Source organism: Struthio camelus, chromosome 3, assembly GCF_040807025.1.
Source record: "Struthio camelus isolate bStrCam1 chromosome 3, bStrCam1.hap1, whole genome shotgun sequence".
Taxonomy (NCBI): Eukaryota; Metazoa; Chordata; class Aves; order Struthioniformes; family Struthionidae; genus Struthio; species Struthio camelus.
In genome coordinates, this window is record NC_090944.1 from 123,674,900 (window position 1) to 123,691,500 (window position 16,601).

The following is a 16,601-nucleotide window of genomic DNA, read 5'->3' on the forward strand; positions in this document are numbered from 1 at the left end:
AATAGCATAGGCTACTCCAAGGAAAACGTAGTCAATCTGCCTAAGTTCTTTTTTTAAAATGAAGGATATTCATTCAGGACTTACTCCAAACCTACTGAATAACTCCCGTCAGCTTCAATGAACTCTGGATCTATCCTCTAACTGGTAAGTTCCTTGCCCATAGCATTAACGCCAAAGGAAATTCTCCAGCTTCCCTTAAACAGAAACGCTCTGGACAGGCCAAATATTATGGTAAATATTGGCCCTGGATCTGAAACAGAGATAACTGCTTCTTAAATGTCAATTACTTTTCTTTCTCATGTCTGTTTTTCAGTTTTTAACAACGGCACAATATAGACTGTGCTCGTTGTTCTGTTCAACGGTTCCCCTGAATTTCTGAGAAGTACTGGATCTCCAGATCAGAAAAAAAAACATGTTTGGTTGCACTGAAGGTGCAGGTCTTCTGTTCTCTGTCCTTTACAGCTGAGCAAATAATTCATAACAAATTATTTACACAATTAACTTAGTTGCTTCATAAATCTTCCATAAGCACCTTGTGATTTTTCTCAAGTGAAATTGCTATTCAAAAGTTAAAAATACTCTCCATGAATTAATTGTTAGTATTTAGATTAGCTATAGGTGTGTCACATAAGACTTCAAGAAGAAATCTGTGTTTATTAGAAACACTGATACTATTTCAATTCTGTGCCTAGAAGAGGTTAACTTTTCTAGGCAATTTTCCATTGGGAACCATCCAGATCTCATTTTGAAAAGGTGCCCACTGGTATTTCATTAAGTTCACTTAACCACAACATCCTGGCAGCAAATTAATTTATAAGACAAACTGCAGAAAATGAGCATATGTGGGGAAACTGAAATGATAGATATTCAGGTTTTGTCTGAATACACAAAAACATCATTTTAGTAATCATTCAGATAACATATGTAATCCTGTATGGAGGAAGCCCTTATTGATTTCTTATTGTTGCTTCATAAATCTGTTGCTTGACTATTAATCAAAAGGAATCATGAAAAACCCTACCCAGTAGTTGCGCATAGTTCTTCATACATGTTTCCAGTTTATATTCTTTAATGTTCCCTCACTATCCCTTTGCAGAGAAAGACCACTTTCAGGTCTTCAACATTTTTCCTTTCTTGAGAGGTCCTCTGCTCTGGATCCAGGATTTTGCTTTCAGCATAACCTTAACTTAACGTCCAGAAATTTGCATATGTATTATAACCACGAGATCATTATACAACTAACCATTTAACAACTCTGAAGGTAATGAGTGTACTTCTATGTACTTTTAGTAGCCACTGGAAAAACTGTTGCTGAGTGGACAGAAGCATTAACTTAAGAAATCAACAAAACACAGTCTCTCCCCTGTCCAAAACAAGCGTTTTTAATGTTGCCTACTAAACTAGAAAACCTGAAAGCTAAGTGCTTCCTCTTGGACAGGCTGAATGTCTAAAATAACTGCTTTTAACAGCCTTGGAGCATCACTAAGTCTTTAACGTGTTTTATAAGCATTTGATCCCCATGCCCCTTTACTTAAAAACATTACACAGAATCGGTAAATTGAACACCGCTAAATAAAACAATGTCTTGTCATTTACTTGTGCTTACTATTAACCACTTCAATCAAGATTTTTGGAAATACGTTAGCAAATTAATTACTTTACAACTGCAATAAAAAATTAGTAAGAAAGCCATTAAATATCATTAATAAGTCAATACGTTACTTAGGAAATTAACTCTATTTTTATTACCAGAAATTACCATCAACTATAAAATGCTGCTGTACTAATTACTTTACTTGCACAAGGAACAAATTCCTAACTGCCATTATTAAATTATTATATTACCTCTCTGTAATTTGTTTGTTTGTTTTTTTACTTTGCATTATTCCACTGCTTTAAATAGTAACTTATAAGAAAGAAAATTAGACAATCACTACTTTAAGTTTTACACACTGACAAACACAATCTGCTTCATATTTAACACAGTATTTGACAGTCAACCTGCAAGTTGTTTCCTTTTTCCTATCAATCTAATTTGATCAAGACTAATCATATGATAGCGAGGACACTTAGGATGACAAAGCACTGTGGCTTTCTAGTATGCTAGAGTGTTGAACGCAGAAGCAAGGGAAATGCAGAGCACAAAGACACTGCAATGGTAGACTTACGTTTCCATGCAACAATCTTCAGTCAGATGAATTTTAAAATTTAGAATTCTAGAAAACTCTAGAATTTTAGCAGCATCCAGATATAAATCTTTTTAAATTTTACTACCCAATTCAATCCCAAATAAGCAGATTTTTTTCCAGTTCAGATGCAATTAAAATGCCAGTTTGTGGGAGATTTTGTCCATGATTAAAGAACTCACAAACTGAACTTTCCAATATTAAAAAGCAAATCCCAAACCTAAGCCACCACCTTCCTTCAGGACCTCCTAGCATCTAATTTCAATCCAGACCTGAATCCAGTTAGGGAGTTGGTAGCCTAATATCCTAAGATTGTCTGTGCCCCCTCATTTATTTTTAAGTTGCAAATACTTTCTTTAAAAGGTTAAAAAAAAAAAAATCAGGCTGAAGGCTCGCTACTGCTTCTTAGACGTTTCTTTCCCAAATTCACTCATGTTTTAGGTAGTTTATTGACATTGAGGTATCCAAGTACCTAAACTGCCCAAAGGCCTCAAACAGCTGTCCAAAGGCTTCAAACAGAAAATGAGATTTAAATTTGTCCTTTCTTATCGATCTCCCTGTTTCCTCCAAGCTTACGGTGTTACCTCTGGCTGTTCATCACTACTTCCTTTCTAGTAAAAGGACACATCTTCAGCTGTGTGTTAACGGTTAGTAGTTTCAACCAAGTGAAAAAAGAACTACTGGTTTTATTCCCTGCAGTATTATTCATGCACTGCCTACTGTAAACAGAGCTGGGTAGTAGCCAACTGCTAAAAATCTGTAGGCACTGTAAGAGATGTGCTCCTTCTTTAGCTCACCATTTTTTTTTAATATCCTCAAAAACTGAGATCTGTCACCTTCAGAAAGGTGTTCAGTGGTGGTACAAGCTTCTAACATTACCATCTCACTCAGCCAATGTCATGTTTCACAGCCCATACTGCCTTTTCTTGGCTTGACTGTCTGCCACCTAAGGCTCTCCTTCAAATGTTCCTGAGGAGAGGATCTATGTACCTTCACACAGCTGAATATTCCACATAGTCTGTGATCACAGAATTTGTGACAACAAATTCCCAAAGCACTTTTGTATTTGAATGACCTCTGCCATTTACTTTTTTGTTTTGTGGATTTGAAACACGTTCTGTTTAAGCTTACAGAGATATGAAGATGTGCTCTGCATTTCAGCAGTATAGCAGGTACATTCTATTTGAATATGCCTTGTACTTTCGGTGCAGTGTTAAGCTGTTCTTTCTTGGAGCCTACTTCTGATACGTACAGACAGTTGCCACAGTAAACCTCTTGTAACAACTGGCCTGCGTAGAGAGCAACGTAAATACCCAACATAATCTGTTAATTATTAACACGTTATTAATGTGTTTATAATCCCAACAGATTCCCCTCTCCTAGAGAGCTTGGAAGGAAGACATGTAGCTCAACTCATCAGTATTCCAAATAAATAAAAATGACAAAAGGTAATGTGTTAAGTGCTATCAGAAGTAATATTCTTCACTGACATGCAGCCTAAAGATTTCAGTATGATTCACAAGTTCCATAAAGATGTAGAAGTAAAATGCAGCTGCTTCTGGCATGAAGCACTAAATTTACACACCTGAATTGATAACAAAACTCGCATTTAAAAAGTAACTCCCATTAAGGTTGCCTACTATTAAAATTCCACATGCTACATTGGCTATTGGGGTTACTCAGTATAACTGCTTTGGAACATTTCCAAAGAAGTCCATAGTTTATAAAATCAAGCTTTCCATAGTTGTTTTAAAAAAACAACTCTGAAATTTATTACTAGGAACTTCAAAAAGATGGCTTGCTTCCCGACAAGGAAAATGGTTCCTTGTCTAGGAACCACTCATCTGTTCTATTTTCTGCTGCAGAAAGTGAAATCGTCAGGATAGACATCTGGCAAGACAGAAAGAGTACTGCTTTAGTTTTCCCCAAACGGAATTTTCTTAGAAATGCTTTCCCAAAGAAAAAAAAAAAAAAAACTAACACTTTCGTCTTGTTGCAGCCTAAAGAGGTTCAAGTGGTTAAAAGCTTTCAAGACAACACTGAAAAACCCTCATCTCTGCAAGGGATTCTACTTTTTCTTATTTAAATGATTGATATGACTAGAAACTTCCACACTATGAAGGTCTGTAACAGATAGAAATCATGCTCCTCTCTAAAAAGGCATCAAAACATAAAGAGCTCGAAACAATAAAATACAGTACATTACCTGTACTGCAGTTCTTCATTGCAAAAGAATCGACGGCCGCCTCACTCTTGCTCCCATTAGCAACATATTCCAGTGAGATCCTAAATGGTTTCTCTCGATGTCCAACTCTCCTTTGAAGCAATACCCATCTGCTCTCATCATAAAGCAAAAGGAAAGAGCAAAGCAGAAAAGTGGTAAGAAAGACTACTTCACAAGGACCAAATCCCCCGAGAGTTGCAGCTCTACACAAGGCTAGTCATACTGCACCCCCTACCCTCACCTTTACTCCCCTCATGGTGCCCCATGGTCAGAGGCCTTTCCCGCCCATAGATTCTGCAAAAACAAGCTTCTAAAAACCAAGATATCCACAGAGCCAAGACGTTACAGCAAGTGGATAACCCAGGTAACGAGAGGCTATTGCTCTCTTCTGTTGCACTTCTGGGCTCCTACATTTCTCACAGATCTCTACCTGCTGTTTAAAAGAAACCTAACTTTCTTTGCAATGCGGGCTGTGAAATCTGTAGAACATATGCACATCCTCTCTAAATACCACTCTCCTTGCCTCTCACCGGCAAAGTCTATCACTCAGACTCAGGCAACAAGCCAGCTTTGAAGGCTTGTGCAATGGCTGTGTTTCCCCGCACTGCATCTCTGTTTGAGGTAACAGTTTGCTTCTAATCTGACTGGATGGAACGTCTAAACGTGTATGAAGCATTACAATTACAGTGTGTTATTTCTCCTTCTGGTACTTTATTTTGCCTTTAAAACAAAGAACCCCACCAAGTACACCAAAGAACTGGATTAACAACGCTGGTGACCAATGTCCACACTCAAGAAGTGTTTCAGCTATACTCTGCATAGTGCTAAGAGTAAATGGATGGGAACAGAAGAGTCTGTATGAGCTTAATTCACTCACAGAGGAGCCAAAAGATATAAAGATATAAAGGACTGGCTTTCTTTAATGCCCACCTTCTACCCTCTGATCAGCTGGTTCTGCTGCTCCACCTGAAACTTCTTGCCACCTAGCACAAGAACTACTCCTACATGCTCATTTACTATTCTTAGACATCACCTACGAATTTAGCTTTAACTACAGTGTTCATCAAGACATGTCTAAATATAGACAGTAAGAATACGAATATCTGTCTTTTCCCCGATACACTGGAATTCTGGTCCACAGGATACACTTTTAGGAATAAAATAGTTGTATGATAGCCCTCTATGGCCCTTTTCACCTTTCCTCACTGGGCACAGGCTGACAACAAAAATGCCTGCTGAAGGCATTTTCTTCACCGTTTGTGAAGGAATACTTTACAAGACGTATGCCTCTCTGTTCTTTCTTTAGCTCACAATACATTTTAATATCCTCAACAACTGAGATGGGTCACCTTCCGAAAGGTGTCCAGAACTGGTACAAGCTTCTAACATTACTGCAGCAGCTACAAAGAGTCTATCAGCTCATTTTACCTGAGTTTATTTAGTGCCCTGGTCACTAACTATGAAAACTACCACAGAAGAGAGATTCTGTAAACCCATTTGGTTACCATGAACCAACTTTTTTCATTTGTCTTATATTACAAGAAAAAAGCAGCACCCAGCCTTACTGTAATTGGTCAGCTGGGGACAAACAAGACAACAGGTGTCTAATAAAGCTTATTGGAAAATTTTCTTTACAGCTCCAGCTGCAACTTTTAAAAATGAGAACAAAAACTTATTGCGTTTCCTTAAGTTGCTTTCAAGCATTTTTGAGGGAGAGTATAGCTATTTCTAGTTAATATAATGTGTCACAGGCAATACATTTTTCATTGCGCTTTCACAATATCCTCTCAAAACAAAAATGTTTCCTTATCAAGTACCCCCATCACTCCACTGTGTATTGGTTTGTTATTGTAGGTGCGCTGTACACAAGAACACATTTTGCTTGAGGGGGAAAAAAAAACATTGGAACAGATGTTCTGAACAAAAGAAACTACACAGATTATCTGGCATCCATAACAAACAACTCGTTTCCCCAGAAGTATGTCAAAATTTGGATATTATCAACTTCAGACTCTCTTCCAAAAGGGAATATAACAATGTATGTATGTGCATGTGTGCGTGCGTGTCTCTTTGCCCTCCCTCACTGCAACGTTTGCACCAGTGAACAAACAATAATTTGTGCCTACTACGAGAGTAGAATCAGACTCGATCAACTACAAATTGCAGATCCTACACTGTTAATAGCTAGGAGACTTTTCTTTATTCCAGACACACTGTTTATCTCAGCATGAATATAATAGCATCATTATGCTGTGCTGAATTTCACAGAATTCCCATCAAGCAAGGAATCTACTAGCAGGTGTGTTAAGGACCGAAATAAAGGTCCTAACCAGGGCCTAAATAAAGACCCTAATGACAGTTTACACTGCTCAGCTCTCAATTCAAAAAAGCAAACACAACTTTTTATGATTTACTGGGTTACTTTCTCCCTCCTTTTTAAGCAGGAACAGTGGAAGTAGACTACCAAGGTTCATTTTTTGTTTACTGTTAACTTCATTTTTACATTTCTCATGCCTCATCTTCAGACTTCTGTGCTTGAGTTTCCAGCTTCAGAAGGTGATGCTGGCATCTACTCTCTCCTTTACCTTCCCCCTCCCCAAATGTATAATTCTGTTTTCACTGAAATTAAATAAAAACAAAGCATTGGAAGTGTTTTAAATGCCTAGCTTCTGTGTGCATTATTTAAGTGCACTTCAAGCTAAGTATATTTTAGGGATTAACAGACAAAAATTTCTCTACAAGTGGGGTAAAAAACAGCCCTAGATTTAATTTTCACTGTGAAATACAGCAGCATCCGTATGTCATGAAAATTGTTCTTCTCAGTTTCAGAAGACTGATGGATTTTAATTCCAAGTAGGCAGTGGCTCTCAACAATGATTTCCATTTCTGTGCTACTGCTAACCTTCTGGATAAATGTGCCAGTAGTTTTAGGAATTGCTTTTCTGAGTTACTGGTGCAATAACTTGAGTTTGAAATTCTCAGGCCTCTCATAGTTTGCCACAGAAACTTTATTAATTCTCAGAGCTGTTGCCAAGCAGGTATTTTATATTAACACAACGCAAGACTGGAAAAGGCAGACTCACTCAAGTCCAGATTCATTACAAAATATATTTATATTTATATTTTGTGGTACAAATTCCTAGCAACGGGTTGTTTGAGATTCAAAGATTCATGTGAAAAGAATGCCAAGTCTCAGTCTGTTTCTTCAGAGACCCCAAAATAAATCATCTAAAGATGACATTAACTGGTGAATTTATGAGGGACACTAAATATAGGTACTGGGTCAATACAGAGACCTACTGGCAAATTAGAATGAGAGTCCCTCCTGCTATCATTTCATGGCGGAATAGAGACTGTGATCTCAAAATCACTCCACACAATATCCTTTATTTAACAAAACCATATTCACTTGAAGATCCTGGAATATAGGCTATTGGACTATAACAAGCTACACAGCAGCTTAACTGATGTGCTTTAGTATGTTAACCAGTTGTACAGTTATATTTTGAAAGCCTTCCTACCTATTCTACTGGCACCTCAAGCTAGGTATATTGTAGGGACTAAAGGATCCAAATTCTTCAAAAAAAAAAAAAAAGAAATTCACAGAATTAAATTTTACAAATATAATAAAGATCAAATGTCTTTTAGAGCGGCCTATATTTTTGTAATCTAATTTTAGAAAATACTGTAGCAAGGCAACAGAAAAGCCACTTAAGTGATCTTTTAAAATAGATGGGAAAAGATGATTTGTGGAATCTCTTGATGCTGAAATTGTGCATAACCTGACAGTCTTCTATGGCGAGATGACTGGCTTAGTGGATGAAGGGACACTAGTGCATGTTGTTTATCTCAGGTTTAGTAAGGCTTTTGCCATTGTCTCCCATCATATCCTTGCTGATAAACTGACGAAGTACAGGCTAGTTGTACAGGCTAAGTGGACAGTGAGGTGGACGGATAACTGGCTGAACTGCTGGGCTCAGAGGGTTGTGAGGCAGCAGCAAAGAATCCAGCTGGAGGCCAGTAACTAGCGCTGCCTGCCAGGGGACAATACTGCGGCCAGTACTGTTTAACCTCTTCATTAATGACCTGGTCAAGGGGACAGAGTGTACCCTCAGTAAGTCTGCAAACAACGTTAGGAGGAGTTGTTGAATTGAAACACCAGACAGTTGTGCTGCCGTTCAGAGGGGACCTCGCAGGCTGGAGAAACGGGCAGAGAGGAAACTCAGGAAGTTCAACAAAGGCAAGTGCCTGCCCCTGGGGAGGAATAACCCCGTGCACCAGTGTAGGCTGGGGACCGACTGTTTGGAAAGCAGCTGTGCAGAGAAGGACCTGCGAGTCCTGGTGGACACTAAGCTGAGCGCGAGCCACCAGTGTGCCCTCCTGCCAAAGGCGGCCGACCTTTTCCTGGGTGGCATGAAGAATAGCGTTGCCAGCAGGTTGAGGGAGGTCATCCTTCCCCTCAGCACTGGTGAGGCCACACCTGGAACGCTGGGTCCAGGTCTGGGCTCTCCAGTACGGAAGAGGCGTGGGCATAATGGAGTGAGTCCAGCAAAGGACCACGAAGAGGTTTAAGGGCTTGGCGCATCTGACGTACGGGGAGACGCTGAGAGAGCTGGGACTGTTCAGCCTGGAGAAGAGAAGGCTCAGGATCTTATCAATATGTATAAACTCCTGATGGGTGGGGGGAATAAAGACAACGGAACCAGACTTACAGACTCTTCTCAGTGGTGCCCAGTGACAGGACAAGAGGCAATGGGCACAAACTGCAATACAGGAAATTCCACTTAAAGATGAGAAAAAACTTACTTCATTCTAAGGGTGATCAAACACTGGAGCAGGTTGCCCAGAGAGGCTGTGGAGTCTCCATCCTTGGAGACACTAAAAATCCGACTGGATGCAGTCCTGAGCAACCTGCTTTAGCTGACCCTGCTTTGAACGGAGGGGCTGGACAGCATAATGTGCAGAAGCCCCTTCCAACCCCAAACACACTGTGCTTCCACGAATATCTCAGCTCCCACCAACAAGTTACAGCAGATACATGAGTGCTCCTGACATCCCCTGCATAACCTCCAAGTGCTTTACAGATTGGTGAATCAGACTGGCAGGCTGCCAACTGCAAAGACAAGGGCATCAGTCACTGTGCACACAGCAATGGTCTTCATACAGCCTTTAACATCAAAACCTGCTTTTACCAAGACATCAGCCAGAACAACCAGGATAATCTCTAGTTATTGTCCCAAACAATCTGTATTGTCTATCCAGAGATGTATGAGAAGGGATAGAAAAGACCACAGTTTAATGCCTTAATTTGTAAGCTATCCTTACAAATCCTTTTCCTGCAGCAAAGCAACACACGATATTGTATTGTATAGCAACTGCTCAGTGTCTTAATACAGCAGGCCAAATCCACCCAAGTGGATCTTCACCAAAGTTACGGTATAGAAAGAAGTTGTCTCAGACATCTAGAATCTGCAATCTATATAGTTTAAGACACAAACTAATAACATCTTGGTCTTCAGTGCCGGAACAGATCAAATTCCTAGATGCAAATAGCTTCAAACTCTTCAGACCTGGATGTATTATCTGGGGAGAATTCATTGCTTAAAGAGAGCCTAGACTATACCCAGAGTTTCTCTTTTGGGGTTCACTTATATCACTCTCCCCCAAACCAGAAAATGCTGCTGACAGAACCTGATTACAGTATGAGGGCTGAATTTTGAAATTACCCTCTATCTACTCATTTATGCTTCTTAGAATGATGGTATTCTAGAAACAGAACCGCAGGCCTTCCACAGCCCTGAAAGGGTTAGATATTCAATCAGATAATCCTATTCTTAAAAAGATGAAGATCTTCTCTGACCTAATCTTCCTCTAAACCTCCCACTTCTGACCTAGTTGCCAAGTACCAGGTTTTGTTCACCTACTCTATTTCACATGTAGCTACCCAGTTTCAGGGAACAGCATCAAGTTTTCATGGAAATTTAACTTCTGAGAGACATTTATAGTTTAGACACTCTGTGATTGTTCATGCATTGGGTAATTAAAGGTGGAACATATTAGTGATTAATTCCAGTCAATACACTAACGCATTAAACGCCATTTTGCATGCTCCTCTGGATAATGCCAGCACTGATTAATTGCGAGTGCAAGTCAGGATGCTCTCTTAGAAGTAGTAAATTCACAAAACACAGTTCACAAGTAAAATCTCAAGCCAGAACATTTGTGTGCTGGAGTGTCAAGACCAAAACCCCAAATCTTATTTGAATTCAAAAACTATCTTCATGGATAAATGATTATGATAGTTTTTGCGTCCAGTTAACATACGCATACTTATTGAGTGTTCTTCCATCCTGCTAAAGGAGATTAAAATGCTTTATTCAAGTCATCTCTGGGATTTTGGTCTTGACACACCATGTATTGCAAGCATCTTCAGGATTTTTCTCCAGATGTCCATCTACGCATGGAAGGTAGAATTTATGTCTCTGCCACTGGCCAGCCTGACACCTGTGTTACCATCTATGTCTTTGCTAAAGTGGCACTGGTCCCTAGCCTAGGCTAAATTTCACCTAGGACACTATCCCAGTGTGGGTTTGATAAAGCCATTGCTTTCTCACATTCAGAAGCTGACTGGGAAACAAAATTCTTAAGCATATGAAAGCATATTGAAGCAGTTACCAGAAAACAAACTAATCAACTCCTAAATTCTGTTACCTTTTATATAAATATATAAAATATGGATGTGGGAACTCGAGATTTGTATGGCTACTCCCTGGTCACGATTCAGCATGTGCACTGCCAGAAGCTATTAATATGAAGCTGAGGGAAGAAGAGCACTTCAAAATCACTTAGAATACCCCCTACCCTTAAGAAAAAAAAAATACTTCTCTGAATTCAAGCTACTTTTTCCTCCCTTATCTCCACTCCATTGGCCACAGAACAAAATTGTTGTATTTAACAGAATCCTCATGTGTAAGCTGAGTTACAGTTCGAACTTAGTTCTCCAAATCCATGCTCTCTCTCATCTAAAATAACCCTGCTTTTACCAACACTTATCATGGTATGCCTAGGAGGAAAAAGCAATATATCTAGGCAAGGACTTAAGTCTGTCTCTTTGGCAAAAGGTTCAGTGCACTTTTGGGGACTGCAAAATTAAACAGCAATAACAGCAGCTGCATCAGAGTATTTCACATCCAAATCCACCTGCAGCACGATAAAGGTACTGAAAAAATTAAAAGCCAATTGTTGGGAATGAAACTGTGTTAAGGACAGATTAAAAAGATAAAATTATCACTAGGACTCCTATAGAGAATTTTTTCCCCTCTACCAGATGAACTGGTGAAAGAACATAACTTTCTCCATCCTACATGCCATTGCATAATTATAAAGTAATTTATAACGGGGTCTAATCTTTCTTCCATACTGCTCCAGACGTATGTCAAGCTTCAACAGTTAATGTGTACTGCAAAAAGTGAGAACCACACTAGACCTTTTAGGCTATAGCAGACAGAAAACAAAAAATGTTTTCAGAAGATGCCAGTACAATTCCAAGAGACAGAAAAAGAAGGGAAATAATAAGATGAACCATAGGAAGTTCTGTAGCCTCTTTCTGATTACTTCAAACCATACAATAATGCTGCCTAGTAATTACTTTTAATTATGAACTTTAAATTCATTACAGCTTATTGATCTTAAAATTACTTAAAGAAGTCAGGGTTGGATCATGATGATATACTCTCAAAAGGATCTATTTTCTAAAATGGCAAGAAATAAAGTTACTGAATATAAATGCAAAATTTAGTTTAAAGTAGATAATATTTGATGTGAAAAGCAGAAAGTATGTACTGAATTCTTCTGCTTGTAGACCACTCTACTTAATAAGAGAGAGAAAAATAGTATACATTTCACTATTGATTTAATGCCAGTGTCCTTCTATCCTTTTCTTTGGCCTTTTGCATAAGTAAGATATAACTGTTGCTGAAATACTGAAAAGACCTTTGTTAGGGTCATTGGATCAGATCCTTAATGTGTCCGTGAGACTATCGGATTCTATTGGTTCCAAGAATGCTTCCTAGACCTTCCATCAAAATGCCTTCTAAAAGAGGTCTTAGTGAAAATTTTGCTTTAAAAATGATGAAATAATTGTAATGATTTTCTTTCTCTTTACTATCTAAGGAAAAAGCATTTAGGCCTTTTTTTTTTTTTAATTTTAAAATAAAACTAAGTGTCCCCTCCCCTACTCCCAACAAAAAAAGCTCTGTAATTCTTCCGCGTTTCGACTGTGAGTCAGATACAATGTGCAATTACCTTGCATAGAACAGGAGACCAAGAAGATTTTGACTCCAAAAAGCCCCACTTGTGCTGGGAAGATAGCTAACTCTACCCTCCTTTTATATGGCCACTCTACTGAGAATTGTACAACTGCAGAGATATCTCAATATGGCAGGAACTGCTTGAGATTTTGATGATGCATAGGTAGCCCATGCAGGCTATTTTTATGTCATACTTATCCCTGGATAACACATAAAATCTTCAATTAAGCTGCTAGAGTTTCATTGGTAAGAGGATCTCTCCATGCATTCAGAGCATGCTATAACATTGCTACACAACCACTCTGCACAGCAAAATTTACTAACATGACAGAAAAAAAACTACAGAAAAATATATTTTCCTGTTAAATTCCATGGAGTTAAAAACATTAATTTTTTCTTTACCTTTTTCCTGACTGCTTTGTAGAAAAATCATTGTCACAAAGATCTCTCTCTACTAACCTGGTTAAAATAAATTCCATGCTCTGAAAATTTAAAGGCTTACAATTGAGTACTGTAAAGAATTTAATCAAGTAAGCAACTTTGAAGAACTGCAGGCTCATAATTCAATCTAATTCTTCTGATTGCAAATAAGAATCTGTTAATGGATTTTAATAGGGACAAAGGCCTGGGAAGGAAGGGTACAGACAATTGCAGAGATACAAACTACTGTTTGGTGGAGGGCAAACTTCTTTCCAACAGGACGATCTGGCACCTTTGCGCTGGAATGGAACTCACTGAATGGTAGGATCATTATTAGTTCAGTTAGGCTTTTTAAAATATCCTTGGGAAGAGTAACCTAGGTACTTGTAGCAAGATTTTTGCTCTGGACCATTACAGAAAGGGTCCAGACGCCTGCCATACTAAGAACCCATCTATTCAAAAGTTCTGTTGACCAAATGGAGCTGTGAGATGAGAAAGCGTTGCTGCTTTTTTTTCTTTCTTTTTAATGACAGAATAAAAGGTTGTATTATCCACTTTGTCATATCTGCTAAACAATTTTGAGTTCTCAATGGGAACTCCACACTGACATAACATCACTAATTCCTCCAGTAAGAGACTACAACAATTGCAGATACAGCAGAACTACACAATTTCACTGAGGAATAAGTTCCTCTGGTACTGATCTTTTCTTTCCATTCCACAGTTAAACTTCATAAGACAGAAAATATGTTCTTTCACTTCTTGAGTAGTACATGGTTGGGGATGCTCCTGGGATGCTATAGTTAGTACTTGTATCTGAGATATAGCATCAAAACCGATGTGAAAAGAACAACAGCTCAGCTTACTTTTTTAATGCATAATGGCTCTTTAGCGTCACGTCCTCGTGTAGTTCTCTCCCTATTTGCACATGAGCTTGATTGCATTTCCTTTAATGAAACTAACACTGCCAAAAATGAGATTTCACTCTCTGAAACCAAACTGCAATAACTGCTGGTAGTATGTAAGCTAAGACAATCCTAGCAACACTTAGCATTCATACCGCCCACTATATTTTAGAAGCTTTATACAGACCTCACAGCCCCTTAGCAAAGCAATTAAATGTTATTTTTCATGTGGGTGAAAAGGAGGCATAGGAATGCTATATGACTCACTCACAGTCACTCAATAAATACATGGTGGAACTAGGATCACAGATTTCTGCTTCTTGGTCCTATGTGCTGATCCACTGTACCATGCTGCTTCTGATGAGGGTCATTAAATTTCATGCTTCAGGGAGTAACTTAAGTATCTTTCAGGATCAGAAAGAAACTCCATCCTTTCAACCTGTTGCAGAGCACTGCATATTTTTAAGGTCTACTAAAGAATAGTTTTCATTTTTTATTTAAATATTGAAATTAAAGAATAATCTCATCTTCATTACACTCAAGTACAGTCAAGGCTTCAGAAAGACAGGAGGGCTGTTCAAAGAAAAGAGTAGCAGCAGGATATTCTTGAATACCTGCATTCTCAATAGTAGTGTCTGAGAGACCAACTAAATAGGATTCTTCACCTCTGCACTCAACAATGACTTTTCAGAACACAGATAAAGGAAAGTATAAAGATTGTGTCCGCTCACCATCTATACGGTGGAATAAACAACATGAAAGATTTTAGGTTAAAAAGCTAAAACAGAGGATGAGAGAGCAGGTCTTATTTGAGAAAACAGCTGTGCTTAACTCTGTATCCTTTTGGGATGTGTTGCAATTATATAGCAGCTTTAATAATCTAGACTTCAGAATAAGGTATCAATACATCTAAGGAAAGATGAAGGACTAATGATGGACTGCTTGGATCATAAGGTTCAGGAGGGTTTATAGAACATTTACTCCAGGCATTCCCACCCACTACAAAACAGTCCCCCCCCTCTAATAACAAACCTAAGAAGCTCCTAAAACCCATGCATCAGGTCAAAACCCACAAAAAGCTGTCAGGTTAGAAAAAAATTGTCCAACTGGATTTCAGAGATTCCTGGAAACTGAAGCGGCCAACAGATAATCCTCAGCAAATACCAGCTTTCTCAAGCGCATAACTTAAGTTATTCCCAGTGTTTGATTGCAACACAGAGGTGGGTAATATGATTCTAAGAAGGTTCTGCCACCCATTCTTATGATCTGCATCAGGTATGGAGTTTGGCACCTGCGGTGCAAAATAAATAAAGAAAGCATAGTGCAAAATAAATAGAAGGTCAAATTTCTCTCATAAAACTGTACAATACCGAAGATGACTATCCTGAAACAACATGAGGAGTAGCATGAAAGAAAATTGCAGGGATGAGGGAGAAAGACGTATTTCCTGATTTAAAAAAAAAAAAAAAAATCTTTCAATTTAATTCGCTTCTTTCGTACAGACTTTTGAAAGAAATGATTCATTAGGAAGAATTTGTCTGAGCAAAGATGAAGCTTGGAACACAAAAAAGGTTGTGTCTATCACTGCTACAAAGAGGACATTGTAACAGTTACCCTGTTATTATATGGGGGGGATGGGTTTGAGGGGCTTTCTTTGAATTGTATGATCCAACTTAAATGGGTAAAGACCTTAAAAAAATGAGATTCTAGAACAATCACCTATCACTGTATTCAAAGAAATGGAACTCGGGAGGCCAATATCTACGTATCATAGCAAATGGCACATCAGAGGTTAAACACACAGGGCTACTTAATAACGGAAATTCCCATTTTAAAGTAAGAGAAACACCATGAAAGAGACATGTGCAGAGCTTTCATCACAGCAATAGTCACAAAAATGTTATCACAGCTGATAACAATATTCTCACAATGCTATCACATCTGAAACACATGCAGGAATAATACGTGCTAATTAGGCAGCAGTTCTTCTGTTTGGACCTACATATGGTGAAGACTAACTTTTGCCAGACACATTGGGTCTTTTTTTCCTTCCATAGATCTAATTCCTGTCATTTAGCATCGGATGTGTCTGAAAAACAGAATCATGACATGTCATGCTGAACATCCACAAAGGAAGCCAAGAGTAGCTGACCACACTTGCCGCTGCCTGGAAATACAAGTTTAAGCCACTAGCTGGGATCTCAACTTCCCAGAACTTTTGAGTACAGGGATATTCTATTTAGTTTGGCATACATTTGCCTGTTAGTCTCAACATTTGGCACACACACTTTCTTTTAGCGTAAATAATAAAAGCCTTGACAAGTAACACGCCTGGAAAACAGATCCCACAGGATGTTCCCACATATTTACTGGCTTCTCACAGTCAAATAAAAAGTACCTAAACCAAGAGGCTCATTTTATCAGGTTAATACTGCCACTGAAATTGAAGGTTTTTTTGAACACTGATTTTAAAACAACATGAAAAAGGTGATGACTTTCTTTAGTGTTAGCTGATAGAAAAAACAGACTTTTTTTGGCGTTCCCAAAACACAGTAGT

At 38.5% G+C, this 16,601-nt stretch overlaps 1 protein-coding gene across 3 annotated transcripts in view; it reads right to left on the minus strand.

Annotated features, from left to right (window-relative positions):
• ALK (ALK receptor tyrosine kinase) overlaps window positions 1-16,601 on the minus strand; it is a 328,503-nt gene that overhangs the window by 107,762 nt on the left and 204,140 nt on the right. For all 3 annotated transcript variants that reach the window (XM_068940074.1, XM_068940075.1, XM_009690143.2), the window contains one exon: window positions 4,393-4,520. In XM_068940074.1, the coding sequence (XP_068796175.1) occupies window positions 4,393-4,520 (128 nt within the window). The remainder of the gene's footprint in view (window positions 1-4,392; window positions 4,521-16,601) is intronic.